Source organism: Topomyia yanbarensis, chromosome 2 (assembly GCF_030247195.1).
Source record: "Topomyia yanbarensis strain Yona2022 chromosome 2, ASM3024719v1, whole genome shotgun sequence".
Classification (NCBI taxonomy): Eukaryota; Metazoa; Arthropoda; class Insecta; order Diptera; family Culicidae; genus Topomyia; species Topomyia yanbarensis.
The window spans coordinates 407,804,046-407,824,348 of NC_080671.1; the positions used below are offsets into that span (position 1 = coordinate 407,804,046).

Below are 20,303 nucleotides of genomic sequence, written 5' to 3' on the forward strand. Positions count from 1 at the left end.
GACAAAGACAAGACAAAGACAAGACAAAGACAAGACAAAGACAAGACAAAGACAAGACAAAGACAAGACAAAGACAAGACAAAGACAAGACAAAGACAAGACAAAGACAAGACAAAGACAAAGACAAGACAAAGACAAGACAAAGACAAGACAAAGACAAGACAAAGACAAGACAAAGACAAGACAAAGACAAGACAAAGACAAGACAAAGACAAGACAAAGACAAGACAAAGACAAGACAAAGACAAGACAAAGACAAGACAAAGACAAGACAAAGACAAGACAAAGACAAGACAAAGACAAGACAAAGACAAGACAAAGACAAGACAAAGACAAGACAAAGACAAGACAAAGACAAGACAAAGACAAGACAAAGACAAGACAAAGACAAGACAAAGACAAGACAAAGACAAGACAAAGACAAGACAAAGACAAGACAAAGACAAGACAAAGACAAGACAAAGACAAGACAAAGACAAGACAAAGACAAGACAAAGACAAGACAAAGACAAGACAAAGACAAGACAAAGACAAGACAAAGACAAGACAAAGACAAGACAAAGACAAGACAAAGACAAGACAAAGACAAGACAAAGACAAGACAAAGACAAGACAAAGACAAGACAAAGACAAGACAAAGACAAGACAAAGACAAGACAAAGACAAGACAAAGACAAGACAAAGACAAGACAAAGACAAGACAAAGACAAGACAAAGACAAGACAAAGACAAGACAAAGACAAGACAAAGACAAGACAAAGACAAGACAAAGACAAGACAAAGACAAGACAAAGACAAGACAAAGACAAGACAAGACAAAGACAAGACAAAGACAAGACAAAGACAAGACAAAGACAAGACAAAGACAAGACAAAGACAAGACAAAGACAAGACAAAGACAAGACAAAGACAAGACAAAGACAAGACAAAGACAAGACAAAGACAAGACAAAGACAAGACAAAGACAAGACAAAGACAAGACAAAGACAAGACAAAGACAAGACAAAGACAAGACAAAGACAAGACAAAGACAAGACAAAGACAAGACAAAGACAAGACAAAGACAAGACAAAGACAAGACAAAGACAAGACAAAGACAAGACAAAGACAAGACAAAGACAAGACAAAGACAAGACAAAGACAAGACAAAGACAAGACAAAGGCAAGACAAAGACAAAGACAAGACAACCCATCTTGTAGCGGTTTGAAGTCAAACTTGTTGAATTTGGTCAGATCCTTGTCGTATAGCTTGCTAACTCGCGTTTTAGCCATAATGTTTTATTTTACAGCCCAGTTGTAGTTTAGAAACCCAATTTTCGAAGAAATCTTCCGGCGTACTATACTGCGACTAGCTTCGTTTGGTGGTTACATTCACGCCGAAATGTCCTAAATTTGCTTTGAAAGCCGTCCTGAATTTGATTCCGGAAATTTTCATATCCTCTGTGATTCTTACACTACGTTCACACTACAGAGATAAAACACGTTATAATAATTGGTAACAAGAAAAATGTCATCAAGATAGCGTTGAAACACGTTTTAACTCACAGTGTGAACGTAGTATTACACGCAACTTGTTCGGGTCTCATTACTTTGGTGCAGCATTATGTCTCCCCTCTTTGCCATTCTGATGTAGAGAAATGCTTTCCAATCACTTCAATTCGACTTTCCAGTCAAGTCTCGGAGGGCCAAGTACCGTATACCATATAACCTACGAGAACGATCGTCGAGATCAGAAAATATCTGTGTTTGTTACTCTCGAGTGGGAAACTTCAAACGACTTGGTACGTGGTACTGTCGGATTCATACTATTCTTTCCCCATTATATCAACAGACTAAATCTACACCTTCTGTAGATATTACTTAGGGAAGGATTGTGTTCTTGTACCTGCTCTTTTCTTAACCCGCGGGCTCTTGCATTTGTTGAGCCATTGAGGTTCCACATCGATCCGAAACTTAGAGCCAGTGAGCTCATTGCTTTGTCGCGATCAACGTGATAGTTCCTGGCAAAGAAGCTAGACACCGAATTCTCATTTGTCCAACGATGGCACGTTCTTATTTCCCCTCATCCGTTGCTTTTGCTAGCACGCTGCTTGACCCGTGTAACTTCGGACTGTCACTAATACATTGTGTGTGTTTGTGTGAGTATGAGGAGGAAGACCTGGCTGAACCGATATAGAAAAACTTTGTTTCAAACGAACGGTATAGCGCTCCCACAAGCTGCTGTTAACTTTTTTACTGAACGGACTTCCGCTTTCGGAGATACAGGTTGAAGAGTGTGATCCCACAGTAAATTTCCATATAAATAGGTACTGTAATGATTATTATAATGGGTGCAACATTCTTTGTATTTGCGGGTCTAGATCACTAATGACCAATGCCAAGTTCTTAAGTTTATGTAACACCTATTTTTCCGCAAACGCTTACTGATTTTTATAAACTTGGTTTCAAATGTAGGATACAATACCAGAAATTTCAGGTCTCAGTTACAGGATTCCCTTCGGGCCCGAGGTAGACCACCCAATGTCCGAGTCCGAGATATGCTGGCAAATCGTGATTTCCCCTATATGTCCCTTATTTATACTTTCATAAAAACGATAAATATCCCAATTTAGCCCCTCTCTTTTTATTTCTCGTTTTTAGAAGTTTCCTCTTGCCGTGTGGAACCGATATGCTCCAGACTGCCACTATGTAACCGCCGTCGCCTTTATCACTACGGAAACTGAAGCGAGAGCGACTCGAGGTCCGAAGGATTCCCTTTGAAGGATTCCCCGCGGGTCCGAAAAATACCATCCGCCAATCCGACCTTCTAGACTGAGGCGCTAATTTGTTTCGCTGATCTCCTGTTTGCCCGAAAGTTGCAAGTTTTGCTCTTCTCTACCGGTCACCATCTACGCCTTCTCTCCCCTGTCCTTGATACAACTACTTCTACACCGATTTTGGAAACGACCAAGCATAAGTATCCGATAAAAAATCAAATTTGTATTCCGTATTCCTAGTTTTAAGATAGTTGTAATTTCTACTCTTTGTTAGAACTATTGTCCCCCATCTTGTAAATAGAATTGTATCCCTAGTTTTAAAACACCTGTGAGATTTTTCATAAATATTTGTTCCCCCTTTTGTGTACCAAATATATTGTTAGTTTTAAGATAACTGTAAATATTTCCTAAAAAACTATTACTATTGAATTCCTTGTTTTAAAAAAAAATGTTCATAAAAAAAATCTTTTGCCCCCTCTCTTATATATAGAATCTTTTTGCCTTTCTCAAAAGAAAGGTATTGCAATTGCTCTGAAAACCGACTTTTTAACGGAGGCCCGGAGGGCCGAGTGACATATACCATTCGATTCAGTTCGTCGAGTTCGGCAAATGTCTGTGTGTGTGTATGTATGTGTGTGTATGTATGTGTGTGTATGTATGTGTGTGTGTATGTGCGTCTGTGTGTGTGTACGCGAACACAATCTCACTCACTTTTCTCAGAGATGGATGAACCGATTTTTACAAACTTAGTCCCAAATGAAAGGTGCAACGTTCCCATAGGCTGCTATTGAATTTCTAATGGATCCGACATCCGGTTCCGGAATTACAGGGTGATAAGTACGAACACGCAGAAAATGTCGATTTTAAGAAATTCTGCAATGAATGTATAAAGGTGAAAAGTTTTCCAAAATATGACCACAACTGCTTCGATTTGTAGTATTAGGTCACTAACATCCATTCAAAGTCTATTTGGCCACATTGGCCACCATCCTCGGTTCCGAAAGCCCCGGCGGAAGTATCTAAATTCAGAATAACAGTCACATCGGTTTCTCGGAGATGGCTAGACCGATTCGACTAAACTTGGCCTCAAATGAAAGGTATTGCGTCCCCGTAAATGGCTATTTAATTTCATCCCGATCCGACTTCCGGTTCCGGAGTTACAGGTTGTGGCGTGCGATCACATAGCAAATTGTGATTCAAACCGATACTCCGATGAAAGCAAAAAAGGTAAAAATTTCGCTAAAATGTCTCTCAAACACTTAAATTTGCTGTTCTAGGTCACCGACGGCCAACCAAACTTTCGTTGACTACATTAACCACCATAGACGGTTCCGGAAGTGCCCGGGAAAAGCGGCCATCTTTCATAACTAGCAAACTCATATCAGTTTCTCGGAAATGGTTGGGTCGATTTTCACAAACTTAGTCCCAAATGATAGCTATATTATCCCCACAGATGTCTATAAAATTTCGCACGGATCGCTTGTTTGGTTCCGGAAATATAGACTGAACGGTCCGGTCACACATGAAATTCCCATATAAGCCTGAACTCATATTTTTTTTTCAAAGGGGGGACCCCATGAAATTTCAGAAATCGAATTCGTATTTTTGATGCCAAACATCTTTAAAATGCATGAAACGTCGAGATTTTATGTTATCTCGAAAAACTTTTTTTTTATAAAAATCGACTTTTTGGGACTTTGCCGATTTCGCACCTTTTTTCAGTTCAATATTACCGTGGCTGTTTTTTCTTTTTCAAAATTTTGGAACTCGAATAATGATTTATTTTCCTGTATATAGTTGTCATGTGAGGTATAATAATAAAATGTAATATATGCATTTAAAAGTTTTTAATGAATATAAACAACGCACACATTCTCGTGATTCATGATTGAGAAAGGCACAATTGCACCGCTAGGTGGATTAAAATAGGTTTTTCTAGTCTTAAGATAGCTGTAATTTTTTTTTCTCTTTTATAAAAAAAATATTTCAACCTTGTTACCTCCTAGTTTGAAGATATTTAAAATGTAAAAACAAAAGAATTCGGCACCGCCAAGCTAACGCATTTGTGCCTATCAAATAAACGAAATGAATAAAAAAAAATACCAGAAATTTCAAAAATCGAATTTGTATTTTACATGCCAAATGCCAAAAGCGAAATACATATAGGTACCAAGCGTAATAAGAATGTAGCAGACTTATTGAATTATGGAATCATAGCTTGGATATATGAGAAAGGAACGATTGCACCACTAGGTTGATTAAAATAGGTTTTTCAAATTAGTTATAGCATATTGACCGGTTATTTCGTCATTCGAGCAATATTTGTTTAGAATCCTCCCCGTCCTTGATACAAACGGCACTCTTCTTCTTGCACCAGCAGACCATGATGACCAGGCGGAGCCTCATACATCAGTAACCAGTTCCAATAGCTCGGCTTTTAGGTTCGACTTTGTGCTTTTTTGAGCTTATTTTCTACGGATCACGGACATACGATTGTTTCTTCCATCGCGTGGCAATTCGAGAAGAGATTTTTTTTCAATAATTTCACAAGCAAGGTTTTAAAAAACCGCTTTCGATTTTACATTATTTTCGCAGTTGACGGCTTGACTCACAGTATATCTCAGACAGTATCTGAATATCTCTGAAGAGAACGTCAATGCAACAGCAAAGTGTTCCAATCATCACTATACCTGTACTCATCTCAAGTATTGTCCGGCAAGGCATTTTTGGTCTGCGATTTTGCTTTGATCTTGCATGATATTGCAAGATTACAACTTCGAATTTTTGGCAAAATAACGGGTGAGTCAGAAGTAGCTGGACTAAACTAAAACCCAGGGCAGGTTTTTTTTTATAACAAAAAAGTTTTATATCTAGTAGTTATTTAAAAAAAAGTAGGACAGCTTATGGTCTATCTTTCTCAAGTGTACCCAAACTTCCATTACATTGAGATCTATTCTGCATATCCTTGATTTTAATTGTGCTGCTGAAGCAGCTTCCCATAATGCTTCGATTTGTTGAAGTTTTGGTACATTCCGCGGAGTATCATCTTTTCGGCCACATTTCACACATTGAGAGTTCAACCAAGCAAAGGTATTAGTTTCAATAGGAGGCTTCAGCCGGATGGTAAACGAGGGGTACGACTGCTTGGCAAAATATATCTGATGCACAATTTGAAAAATGGAATTTCGACTTACGGAAACAAGTTTTCTGACATGCATGGAGAGCAGAGCTGCAAATCTTCAACAGTTTGTTTTGAACTTGAAGGAGGAAAAATTCTCAAATCATACCCTACTATGTTCAATTCGCAGTTGTTCGTTTCCATTATTCATTCAAACAGCCGACCTGCTCAATCATTTTCCATTCATTTTCAATTTCATTGACCCTGTGAATATCTCTGTACTGTACTGTATTGACTAGGTTTTTAAAGCAAAACTACTCTGAACATAGTTCTTACTGTCCATGTAAGTTTGAAAACGCAAAACATGACGACATTTAACCTAAACTGGACTCTACAGAGCAGATGACAGCTTTGGTTGGTGTATGAAAAAGCATCAATTTGAAATGAAGACGTACGATTCAGTTATGAAAATCCCGCCAACTTGAAAGTGAATGATTGAGGGAGGCTTTGAATTTGAATCATGGTTGGGTTTGATTGAACTGAAAATTGGCATTTGAAAATGAAAATTTGCACCACTGATGGAGAGTGCTAATCATACACAGAAATTGAAACATGCTAAAATGAGCTCAAATGCTGGTTTGTTATAGTTTCACAATCTATAAAAGTAGGCATGACAAAAAATATGTAATTCGACGCCTTTATCCAAGTCAAAAATCAAATGTTGAAAAATATGTTTTATGGCTCACCGAGTCTTCCTCACCAAGGTTCCTGTAGACCCGGGACTACAACACACTTCGACATGTGATGAAAGGTCTAATTAATCAAATAAGACTCATTTATCGCAAAAAAATAATTTGTTTCCAAGTGCTGAGGTTTTATGATATAATGAATATTTGTGCTCGTTTGGCATTAACTCGTTAGTCAATTGATGAGTAATACTGTTAGAGCTGTCTCAAATGTTACTATGAGAATTTGTAGCACTGCCCGTTATGAGTACAAAACAATTTCTACCACAATATGACACAACCTTTTTAAAATCATCAAAACGCGATGTAATATGTAGCAAATTTACCGAACAATAGACGTATTTCTTGTCTATGCTGTCAACAACCAGATTGACAGCAAAAATATCGTAAGTTGTTATGTCAAATATAAGACCTGTGCACTATACGCAAAAATGAATGCACTAGGTATTTCACAAGGAGTGGTCATGCATTTTTTTAAATGCAATGAAAACGGGGTTTGCTAAGTTTTCAACATAATAGCATTCTTCAATGAAAATACAGCCCACAACAATTAGAAGCTATCGAAAACGTTGGATAATGCTTTCCTATTTGTGTTAATTAGGGGTATGGCTAATTGTTGTTTTAATTGCCGCAAGGTTCTACTGTATCGATTTTGTTGGCTATTTTCGGCAAATTTAAGGCTAAGAGAAACGAAAGCATGGACATGGACATGATCGAAAGGAAATGTGAAGAAACCTTTGCCTTTTGCTAAGTAGGAGTTGGGCGTTGTACCCAAGTCTACCGCATGATCGTTGATAGAATATAACTCATCATCATGCTTTACCGCCGACGCCGGCGTTTTAATATGATTATAACCTTAAACTCCTACTTAGCAAAATGCAAAGGATTTTGCACATTTCCTTTCGACCATGCCCATATGAGCCAGCTTAGTCCTAGTTTTCCGTTCTGATTAACTCTAGAATACCTATCCGTCTTTCAATTTCATCGCTTTCGTTTCTCTTAGTCTCAAATTTACCGAAAATAACCAACAAAATCATACAATCATCCATTATGTTAGAGCTTCGGTTGACACAGCGATGGAAAGGTCAATTATGCTCTGTTTACTGACTTATTTTAGTCTTTCCAGCCTTTTGGTTTTCAGCTAGAGATTAACTTGGGGCTCCTATTTCTGCTGCCTTCCACGACGTGAGAGCAGGACTCCAGCGACACGGCATCCAAGAGAAAGATTGTACTACTTGAATGGTATATGACACTAGATCCCAACTAACTTTTCCCAACTAAGTTACCCAACTAACTTTTCAAATGTTTTTGGACAAAAAACTAACAACAAGTAATTTCGACATTTCTTTCGAAAGTTCAATTTAATTGAATGCTTGTTTGTGTTTTAAAAACCCCAAAACAACATGTACGTAATGTAAATGCCTTAGTCTGGCGGTTCAATGGCTAAAGACTTAGACGACCTTAGAAGTCACTCGGCGTATGCTCGAGCCCCAGCCAGAAGGAACTCTTAGTGATTAGTAGGGTCGCAATACTAACCCTGCAATCGCACTGTAAAATAACTTCAGTACCAAGGTATTGTTTTTGATAGTGAATTATTGAAACTCAACGATAAAGTTGTAATGGACTGTTCATGACACACAACTTGTTCTATGTAGTATGAAAATATTTAGATCAAAATACTATTCTACCGTATAACTAATCTTACTAATTTCAAAGATCTTTCTTGGTCGGTGTCCATACTTACTGGTCGGTGTCCAACTGGACATACTGGCTCATAGTACCAGTGCATTTCTTGCGGTATAAATCAGTTTCGTTAACATTTTGTCTATATAATATGATAATAAGATGGTAATAATATATACCCTGATCAGGAGGTAAGAAATAGGAAAATCACTGGTTCCAATAGCTAGTCTGTTCTGTCGAGTCTCGACCTAGATAGACGCTTTGTGTTAGTAGAAGTAGTTCTTCAGCTCTAAACGTTGGGATTTCACTTAGATATCCGTTGAAATAACTGTTTTTTTACGATTTTGAATATAACCATATTTCGCAAAGTTCAAAAAACCAAACCTCATATTCATGGATTCAATACTTTTTGGTCTATCAACTATTACTTGAAAGGAATCGTTATGTTAAAAAACGTGGTATTTTGAAAACCGTGCAAAAATTTGGGCAAAAAACACCCATGAAAAACAGGTAACGCGCTATAGGGTTTTAGGAAAAATCCGCCCATGTGCCAGAGGTGAATAATCATTAGATTGATTTGAGCAAACTGATTGCTAGCATATATTCATAGCATAAAGTCATAAAGCTCAAAAGAAATATAGTACGTAGTTTTCGAAACGAAATCATTCTTTTATCATGATTTATTATAAGAGTGCAATATTTTGGCGCTTCTTGTAGCTAGTGTGAGTAATTTAATTTTTTTTTATAAATTTATAGTATCAATTGGAAAGAAATCGGCAATCGAAGCTTTTTAGTAGATTTCTCCACAAACGAAGCTTTATCTGTGAGTTCTAAAATACAAACAGGGCAACTATCAATGATGTAACGCAAAATTTTCATTTCATTTGCCCCCTCCCACTTATCAGGGTCATTGGTTATTTCCTTGGTAAATAAGTCACGAATAAGATGTCCAATATTTTTTTCTTCGGTAGAAATACATTGTGTATGTTTTAGGTTTCATTTTTCCACCAAATTTCACAAAATGTTGAATTTTATCATTGTCCCTCCCTCAATACAAGTGTGACATGATTTATAATTAGCCCCTACACCAAGCTCTCGGGTAGTACTAATTTAGCACAAACCCTGTGCTTTTCTACTGCGCAGAACTAGCGACGATATAATGCGTACGACGGGAAAATTGAAAAACGCTGTTATGAAGTTTTTCAAATCAAGTTTTACTTGCTACCATTAGTTTCCTCAGATTCTTACGAATCCATTGGTATACTATACTTGGGTAGTTTTATGGGAAAAGCGAGAGAAAAAGCGGGTTGAAGAAATCATTCATTTCATTCGCGTGCACGCATACATTCATATGAGTATCGTATACGCGTATTATATTGATATCCTCAATTCTGCAGATAAGAAGAAAAAGAAGCCCGACGGGGGCCTTAAATAGGTCTCCTTTCATTGCAATAAGTATGGTGGTACGGTTTTTTGGTGTTGGTTGTTTTGGTCGAGTGCGGAAAGCGGCAGTTAGTGACAGAACACGGTGTGTGACGGAAGGTTACTCGTTGGTTTGGGCGCCTGTTATTTGTGGTTCTGGATCGCCGTCGGGGGAAGTTAATCGTCAAGGAGTTTTCGCCTCCCCGGCTAACCGCAAAGGATCCTCACCGAAATCAATCCGCCCTCACTGGGAAGGATAGGCCGAAAGAGCCTTGCTCTCCTCCCCAGTTAATAGCCAGGGAGGGCGAAACAGGGTGATTCGTCACCATTGTCGCTAGGGAGGTTTCAACAAAAGAGCCATGCTTACCTCCCTGATTAATTGATAAGGACCGCTGCCGAAGCAGCCAACAGACCAATCAAGACGTTGTTATCCCGGCCGTACAAAGGAACCTGCCCAAATGTCCGCAAGCAGTAGGCAACGTCGCAATGTAATGTGCAGCGAAGGGGATCGGTGGAATACACGTTGGTAAATTTAGTTTGTTTGTTTACTTTTTTGGTTGTTACGAAAATTCGAAATTCTGATAGAAGCACCTAGGCCGCCCTGAAAAGAAGGGTCCGCCAGGCAAATAAGAACCCGAATAGTGGCCAAATCGCAACTTACAGATACAGACTCAATGCGTACCAGACACGAACTCGCAGACGGTCTCCCATCCCATGATGATGGTGGGATAAAGATTGCCCGGACGTGTATGCGGAGAAGGCAGTCGCATACAAAAAATATCGGAACGACAGATTACCCACTAGCTATCGACAGTACGCGACGTTGGAAACGTGAATGAAAAGTTTGATGAAAGCCAAGAGACGGAGTTACTGGCGCCGGTTCGTTGACGGATTAATGAGGAAAACATCGATGAGCACTAGTTGGGGCACGGCTCGACCGAAACAGTGGTAACGAGAGCGTTGAATATTGAAACCGCTGGATATTAGATCTCTCCAAGGTTTGTCCGGATTCCGCCCCGGCACAGAAGATCTACCGCGTCGTTTCCCCACGAATGAAACACCTTTTTCGATGGTGGTCTCTCTTGCTCTCGTACCGACCAATTGCAATGCTTTTCTGTATCCGGAAGATGTTCCAGAAAATGATTTTTATTACGCCTCAAAAATTGGATTGAAGCAAATGGCTTACTGTCAGATACACAATTTGGCTTACGCAAATGCAAAGGGACGAACGATTGCCTTGCATTGCTCTCAACAGAAATCCAAATGGCTTATGCTGGCAAAGAGCAGATGGTATCAGTTTTCTTGGATGTTAAGAGACTTCTATACTAATGATTTTTTTTTATTTTTAGGATTTTAGTTGATTTGTTGGACTTCCATCGTGATCACCGCAAGCCCCTGAAATAAAATAAGGTTTCGGGGAAAATGCCATTACTCCGCCAATTCTCAATATATTTTTGTAAACTTATGTTTGTTTTTTTCACTTAAAAATGTTCTATCAAAATACTATAACTTTGGTGTAATAAAATCATTACTTTATGCCTTTACATAATTTCAAACTTTCTTCAAAATATTCTCGCAAAAAGGTATGTAACCTCTGAAAATAGCTGTATATTATTCCCTCTTCGATATCTAACTGTATTCCTCGTTTAACAACGCTGTAAAGGTTTTCCTCTTAGATCAAAATTTTCTAAATTGTAATTGAAATTGGCACCGCCAAGCTAATGCAAATATTCCTATCAAATAAATGAACTAATCTTGAACTGTTTCCTGGATAGGAATATTATACGTCGACTGAATGAGAAAAGATGGCGAAGTTCTTATACACATTAAGCTGTCAAAGTGTGCAAAGAAATATTTTGTGCAGCAGGCCATCTGTGCCTGTGGCACGAAATATTTCTTTGCAAACTTCTTACATCGGAACCGGGACGCGAAAGACGGTTGGTAGCGAAATGCCGTTCCAGACAAACGTAAACTTTCAAAAGAAACATGAGTGGATGAAAAGTTTGACCGATCTATACACTAGGGAGGGACAAAAATTACAGTTCTGCTCCGAGCAACTTTTTAGGTACCATTTAGGTCCTAGAACAGCTGTGTAAATTCTTAGCTCGATTAGTGACTAATATTTTGCGTCCACTGTTTAAAGTTTACATGAGATGTTGTATGGGAAAAGTAAGTTTCACAAAATAATTTCCCCAGAAGTCGCCCATGTCTTGCTAAAAATAAATCGTTCTGTGGTATTTATAGGAAATTTAACAAAGAAACAATGTTTCGACGATCACGAAACAATCTGGCACTTGTGGAAAAAGTTATTAATCAGAAACCGATTGATGCTCTGACGACTGCAAAAAATTTCTTTTTTTCTGTGTAGTACCAGTTGGCTGTCCAATTATATGTAATTCTGTTTTGGTTTTCTATTATTGTGTTTAGACATGATCTGAGCGTTTTGGTTGCTTTCCAAGAGTTTTGAGTGATAAATTGAGGCTTCTTTTGTACAAAATTGAAATTTCCATCAATCGTCTGAGCAACAGGCGATTTTTGCTCAATAACTGTTTTCACAGTCGTCAACTCGTTTTGCGTTCTTCGAGTCTTTGTTGGGTGTCTCTTGGATGAATGACGGCGCGGTGGGTTGAGTGGTAAGCGTGACCGCCACTCATTCCAGTTGGCCTCGGTTCAATTCCAGCCGAGGTCGTTGAGATTTTTTTGAGATGAAAAAAATCTTTGGTCTCGTCTTCCTTCGGAAGGGAAGTAAAGCCGTTGGTCCCCCGGTCCATGAAATTGGTGGATCGATATCTAGTCCAGGTAGTGGAATCACCTCTCGGGCGTCGGTAAAGAAGAAGTATATCCAACTTCTATACTCTACTAACAAAAAATATCCTCCTCCCGTGATACTTGTGGAGTGCGCTGTAGTATATACGGCCTCTAGCAAAAGCAAGTATCAGACTAACAATTCCTTCCCTTTCCTTCCGCGATCTACGTTTGGGCCTGGCCGGCGCCGGTATTGATCAGAAACACTTTAGGATTACCAGGAGTTGCACATTGAAAGATGTTTCGCTAATCTCAAGCATAATTATCTACTGAATCCCTGTGCAACTTCAGCTAGTCCCGATCGATAACGGAGTAGCAGCCAGGGGTGGTCGCACAAGCTCAAGCTCTTTGTTGGGTGACTCTTGGAAGAATTATTTTGTAAAAGTCGATTTCCCCATACGAAATCCCATGTAAACTTTAAACCTTCGGCGCAAAAACATAGTTTCACCGATCGAGCTTAGAATTTGCATAGTTATTCTAGGACCCAAATGGAACCCAAAAAGTTTCTCGGAGCGAAATTTTATTTTTTTCATATAACCATGTCCCACTCTATTATACACACTCTTGCTTGGTCAATTTTTGATCGTAACACCCTTTAATTTTACCGTTGTTGTAACAATATAACTGTTAGTTAGCGAAATTCTGCGTAAATACGTATTATGGATGGATGTTTTTGCGTCTGAAATTTGATATGCTAGGATATAATGAGCTAGAAGATCTTCTGGTAAACGAGTGCCGAGGGAGCTAAATATTGTCAGTGGCTGACTTATTTGGTTGTTTTCTTACTGTAAGACGACTCAAAATAAATATATGTGTCTCAATGAAATCATACAGTAAATGTCCAAATTTCGCAAGCCTTTTTATCGTAAATCCTTACTGCGCGTTCCTAGCATCTATTAAAATAACAAATGCTTTAAATATATTGAAAAATGAATAATCGGCATCAAGCCGCCAGATATGTACAACTTCAAACCAAATGCTGGCACGCCAAACACATTTGGTGCTACATCTTTCCTTGCCTCTAGGAAAAAAAAGTCGTGAAAATTTCCACTTTATTGAATTAGCTTTCACCCGAACGTCTTAACAATGTCAGGAACAGAAACTGCACGTAGGGTGACCGAAAAATGTAACCGATAATTCCCGTGGGCGGGCACAGTTTTAGTTAGGGCAAAAATAGATTAATGAATGGATTAAATTAATGGATCTTGCAGTTCTTTACGAACCAGCACCTCACCTAACCCAAATTTTTTTTTTGTAAAATATGTAATTCCAAGTATTGCTTTGGAAAGACAATACAAATCCCTCATATAAACTATTTGTTTTCGGCCACCCTACTGCATACGAGGAAACAAATAATTGGCTGACAGTAGGATTGGGATGAAATAATTTAGCGCATTTTCCGACCGATTGGCACTTTTTCTTCGGTCTTTGTTTGTGCTCTGTTAATCGCGCACCCGGGAGACATCTTCCACACGGCAAAAGGACGCCCGAGATCACTTGTGAGTCACTCTGCTGAAGCGGTTAGGATGTGATTAGCCTCCGTGCGTTTTGTTGATAAGAAATAGACGATTGACGCTGGGAACTTTTTGGGCTCATCATAATAAAGAAATACATGAATATTAGCAATATTTTGAATCTGTTTATCTGACATCTTTTCAAGAAAGTATCCTGTTGGGATAGGTATCTACAAACCATTAAATTGCTTCCCGTTTTCTTTATCTTACAATTTACTTTCGCCCTGCCTTTTGTTACCTGTACAAATTTCCATATTCGTGACAAGAATATTTTGTCCCTTCAGCCAGCATTGGTGACAACCAATCTTCACTAATGAGTGCCATTTGCTAGGCATCATTTTTCGGTCATTACGAATGCTACGGACGGGAGTTTTATGTAGCACGTGAATTTCCTATGATTCCGTGATAAACGATCGTTGGCTCGAAGGTAAGTACATTGTCAGCGAAAATTCACCAACAAAGTGTCACACAGCGTAGCAACAGACCGGAAGCGGAGTGAAAGTGAAAACGTACGAAAATCCCAGAAGTCATGTTCTGTTTTGGCATTGCATGTTCCGGAAAATGGCGGGAAAATATTCGAGCAAGTAGAGTGTGAGCGACTGCTCTGAGTACTCGAAAGAGTGCCGTGGAAGTGAGGGTGGTTCTACTAAAGAGTGGTAATGTTAGGAATTTGCACGGAAACTAGCTGAAGATTGGAATGTATAATTCATTAGGGTAATCAGTCTATTTTTGCACTATTGGGAAGAGGGCCGCCTTATTTCATTAAATATTCGGCCTATAAAAAATGGAATGCCTATAATTTAACTAAGAGAAAAACAACCAACCAGAAGGAAGCATTTATTCGAACTGTCAGGTCGGGTCACTAGTTCGCTATACCTTACTTCATTTTCTCTAAAGTTCCACTAGTATCTGCACGACTACTCTGGTACTGACGGTATGCTACGTCCTTTCGTCTTTGTACATCTTTCAAACTACATTCTGTGCAACTGACTAGTGAAACCTACTACATTGAACTAATTTCACCCAAAATTTCAATATAAAATCCCTAATGGAAAAAGTTACAGTAATTTGAACCCTTAATCCTTTACGCACGCTGCCTCCTTACTGAACTTTTGTTACACTTGTCTAGAGTTTCGAATCTGTTGAGCAAAGAGAACTAGATTTTACGTTTTGTTGCCTTTTCATATTCCTTCGATAATTACAGATTCGGCTTGTCACAGCTATACTGTCGTTAAAAGCATATTTCTTGAGCGTTTTTTCAAAAAGTCATATCTGCAATGAGTTACTCTCTTTGTTTACTTTCTCTTTCGATTTTTACGGCGTCACTATAACACTTTTCACTTATTTTACAGTACAGATCGAAAGACGGTGGTTATAACTAGCATATTATGCAAAGAGTTGAGGGATAAATGTTAAAGTGACTGAATTATTAACAGAAGAAAAAGTAAACAAAGAGAGTAACTCATTGCAGATATGTCGTTTTGAAAAAAACGCTCAAGATGTATCCCTTGTTAAATTATGCGTAGAACGGCAGTACAGATTGTCGATGAAACCAAGGTGCTGTTGCAGTTGATCGCGATACAGGAATACATATTATTGATGTTGCTTTCATGTATAGATTGCGTAATTTTTATAACCCCGAATAAAAGAGCATAACTCAATTAAAATTTCGTATACATATTTTCAATTTTTCTTTCATCATCTATCCATCCAGTCTAATTTTCTGACAAAGTTCCGGTCCAAGAAAACACCGGGCTCTGGGTCTATTACCGGTATCCCAGCCCCAGGACCCACATACACCTACACAAATGAACTGTTGTAAATACAAGGCATTGTTGAAGAAAATATATTTCTAAAGTCTTCATGTACTTGTTGTTATGAGTATCAATTGGCCATTAGGATTCCCGTTTCGGCTTGGTTTTCAGTGGCTGCCGAATCTTTGCCATGAACAGTGGGATCTCCCTAGTCTTATCAACGATCATGGCCATGAACGGCTCATCGCAAACAAAGTCGATATCGTTGTACGAGCTCAAACTGAGAGGAATAATTGTAACTTTAGTGACAGCCGTTGCAGTGGTTCCTTGTTCATCCACGCTGAGGAAGGCTTCCTGTTTAACGTCCGCCACCTTGGTTGGAGTAGTCGAAAGCCCGGACAGTGCTCTATCGTCCTCAAATATCCGTTTTACACCGAGCTATAAGAAAAATATGTTTTATTATCACATTCCCAACACTCGCTTATACGCAGCAAACCTTCATCAGTGGCTCAACCAGCGAAATAGAATCTCTGATCGTAAACTTCGGCACCTGCATGTGAATCGTAATTGGGTTGTGATCCCGTCGAATAGTCTGAAAGATGTCCTGAAGATGACGCCCAGTTACTTGCTTCAGCGACTCATCCAGCTGATGGCGAGCCTTCGGTAGCAACAGAATCATTGATAGCTCATCACCGTCGTACGGTAGCTCGACCCAGCGTAGACCCCAGTTCGGATCCGAGTACTGACCGAAATTGATCTCACCGAAGCGCAAATGATTTGACTGGGACATCATATGGACCGACATTTTTTGTCCTCTTTGGACTTCAAATGTTCCACGTTTGTTGGTATCTGATTCGTTGAACTTGTACTGCCAGGTACCCTTGAAGTAAATTGCGTTTAACAACATCAATGCGGTGTCCGGGGATAAGTTTCCTAGCAAAAAAAAAAGGATTTGATTAGTCATATGTGAAGTTTCGATCTGCAGATGCAATCTTTACGCTCGGTCACAGCCTCCGGAATATTTCCCCGAGTCATCTGGTTGACCCATTCGTTCATCTCCTGTGCAGCCTGCTTTGTGTTGGAGAAATCCAAATCCCTCATTCTGATCCGATTCTCTTTGCGAGCCATGTTGAATTTTTCGGTCAGATTCACGTATACCGATTTGAAGAATATGGATGCAATGTCCAGCTTATTGGCAGCAGATGCTTTGTTAGCAGCATAAACCAGAGCATCGACCAGCGAGTTCACCTCTCGACTGTTCAACTGTAAAGCTTTGATCATTTCGATCCGAGCCGGTTCCGAACAGCCGTCGGTCAGCTGAGCAAGGAGTACCTGCGGGGACAAGGGACTAATGACGAAATTTTCCGTCGGATTCTTGGGGTCAGCCGTACGGAACAAATCCAACGCGAATTGCATCGCTTTGCCGGCCGGATTGTTCGACGATTCCCAATCGGCTTCGTAGTGGCACTTCTGGTTGGTTCCGAGGTAGTAGTGCGGCTGATCTGTGCATAGTTTTATATTTGGGTTTGCCTGTAGCAGTTTCTCGATCTGTTGCTCGCATTCGGCACGTTCGTATTGCACTTGGTTGCACAGGCATTCCCATTGGTCCGGTGGGGTGCCCGGAGCCTGTCCAGTTTGACAGTTACGTTCATCGACGAACTCGTTGTTTACTACTTGTGCGCCGCCCGGGGGTAACCGTTGGGGACTGTTCGGTCTCCGGTTGCGGTTCGATTGGGCGAGGGCTAGCGCAAGATATGCTGGAATAGAATTGATAGAGTTGGAATTAGTTATCAGCTAGTATTTAGATCAATGGTGGAAAAGCCAATATATTTTTAAGGGAAACTAATAACTGTGAATAAAGATCAACAAAATTTGCTTTAAGCGCTTTTCAGATTATAGACGAAAATTTAAACGAAAAAATGAAATGAAAAAAACTGGGTAACGCCACGAACATAGAATGAGGCGCTTAGCCAGCCTAGGAAAAAAAGGTAAATACCATTTTATACATCGACTTCACTTCATCAGTATCACAGTATCAGTAGCACAGACTTAGCTCCAGATAGACACTAAATTAAAAGGAGCCTCCAAATATAACAATCCATGATGCTGTCGTTATAAAATTAAAAGTATTCTAGACAAGGTACAAAAGATGTAGAAGACGTCAAATCGGTACGAGCAGAAATACTTGTCTCACGAAACCTTTCACGCAGTTTCGCATCAAATGGTGTTTCATCGTAATGGAGGACAAATTTATGTCAAGACTATCACCAAAGTAAAGAATGTCAAGTCCAAGTTTACCGTTCCAGAGAATGTTCCAGATAAAAGATCATGCATGATCTGGCAAGCGATTTGTAGATGTGGAGAAACGGTTTAGTTGCTATTTTCTTGATCTGACGTCTTGCCACTATTACCAGTTCTGTAACATCACGTGGATTTGGACGCCTTAATTTTTCAATACTACAATAATACTACGACGAAAATCAAACAACAAATGTCTTTTTGTTGAAATATCAGTTTTTTAGAATTGAAACGTAGATATTGGTGGCACATTTGCGGTGTTAACAAAAAACAATAAATTTCAGCAATTAATTAGATCCTTCTATCTTAAACTCGCAATAACATTTTAACAAAATAAATCTTAGTTACCGTTTTCGTCAAAGTTGTTAACCATATTCTGGACGCTAGGTTTTTCAATTCAAGTGAAATAGCGATTTGGATAGGGACGGCGCCGGTTGTTGAGTGGTATGCGTGACCGCCGCCCATTCCATTTGGTATTGGTTAAATCCCACCCGAGGTCATTGAGATTTTTTTGAGGTGAAAAAAAATGTGGTCACGTCTTCCTTCGGAAGAGAAGTAAAGCCGTTGTTACCTGGTCCATGAGTTGATGGGTCGATATCTAGTTACTAACAAATATCCTCCTCTCGTAATACTTGTTGAAGTGCGCAGTAGTGTGGCATCTAGCAAAAGCAAGTATCGGACTAACATTCCTTCCCTTTCCTTCCGCGACCTACGCGGCGCCGGCATTGATTAAAAAATCCTTCAGGATTACCAGTTGTACATTGAAAGATGTTTCGCCCAAGCATAATTATCTACTGATTCCCTGTGCAACTTCAGCCTAGTCCAGATCGATAGCGGAGTAGCAGCCAGGGGTGGTCGCACAAGCTCAAGCTCAAGTGAAATAGCGATTTGAATGTAGTGTTTCCCATATTTTCATATAAATTTTAAACGCAATCCGCAAATTAGGACCATACCTAAACACTTGTCCTCGAATTTTTCACAGCCGTTTGGGACTATACAAAGAACTCGAAGGGTGCAGTGTTAGAAAATCGCATATCAAGAGCCATTCTAGTGCACATAAAATACTGATTTCGTAACAAAGCGTGAATAATTATTGCTATTGATTTTGAACAATCTTGCAAAACCGTTGGGACTTGAAAAGATTAGCAAGACCAAGTGAATCATATTTTATGGGCAAATATTCTACAGTTGAAAGGCAGAATTATCATCCTGAAAAATGGGTTCCTTCTAAATTTTAATAAATAGTTTGAGTTTCGATGCATCAATATGCTTCTGGGCACCGCCCATTTCTTCCAAGTTCTTCGATACGACAGAATATCGCTCGGAGAAGATTTACCGCTTCTGCGGATAAACAGAATTCGGTTGGATCGTCTCCGGAGAGTATTTGTTGGAGAACCACGATAACAGCAATCCACCTTCCACATCACGCTATGATGAAACACGATAGTACCACTACAAAACTTCGTACATATTCGACGCATCGTGTCGCTCTATAAATCTGGTATCTCGCTGAACGATGTCCTGCTTCCTGGTCCCACAAACCAGGACACTTTCGTCACGTTTGTCTTCCGTTTTCGAATCCATCGGTTCGCATCATCTGCGAAAATTGAAAAAATGTGCTAGCCGGTTTTTGTTCCACCACACCGATCACCCGCATTCTCTGAAGCGACGATCCTGTGGCTCCACTGAAGAGCGTATAGCTCCACACCGTCACCTACGGCACATGTAGTGCCCCATTTTTGGTAGCCAGGGTGCTGCAGAAGCTCTCCGATGATAAAGGACAAAATTTTCCGCTGGGTTCTTGGATTAAGAGTCCTCTGTGACTGCACTTGGCCTTCGCTGGGAACCATCGACCGACTGTCTTTCGTTCAAGTCGCCAAATTAGTAGCTATTCATGTCTATAAATGTCGCCATGGAACGTTTTGTGTAGTGGATATGGGAGTTATTTTTTCTTAATTTTTCAATTTTTTTTTATTAAATAATATGGACCTAGACTGTTAGTACCGAGGATAGAGACGTCCGGACGATCCCGACTCATGATGGCGCGAGCGCAGAAGTTTGTAGGTTGACGCTTGAGATCGCGTTGGTAAGTTTATGAGTGCTGAGACGTTCACCTTATCACCGGGGTGTAATGATGTTTGCGAGTTCGTTGGCGTAGGTTGCTTGGAAAATCGCGAGGGGCTCTAACGTTTGTACGCTGACGTGAT

The 20,303-nt window shown here is 39.6% G+C and overlaps 1 protein-coding gene across 1 annotated transcript in view; it reads right to left on the minus strand.

Annotated features, from left to right (window-relative positions):
• Positions 1-15,876: 15,876 nt before the first annotated feature.
• The window catches only part of LOC131680876 (uncharacterized), a 39,515-nt gene continuing 35,088 nt past the window's right edge, over positions 15,877-20,303 (minus strand). Inside the window, exons 6-8 of the mRNA XM_058961591.1 lie at positions 16,797-17,555; positions 16,295-16,731; positions 15,877-16,236 (exon numbers count right to left, since the gene is read on the minus strand). Of these exons, the coding sequence (XP_058817574.1) occupies positions 15,940-16,236; positions 16,295-16,731; positions 16,797-17,555 (1,493 nt within the window). The 3' untranslated portion in view covers positions 15,877-15,939. The remainder of the gene's footprint in view (positions 16,237-16,294; positions 16,732-16,796; positions 17,556-20,303) is intronic.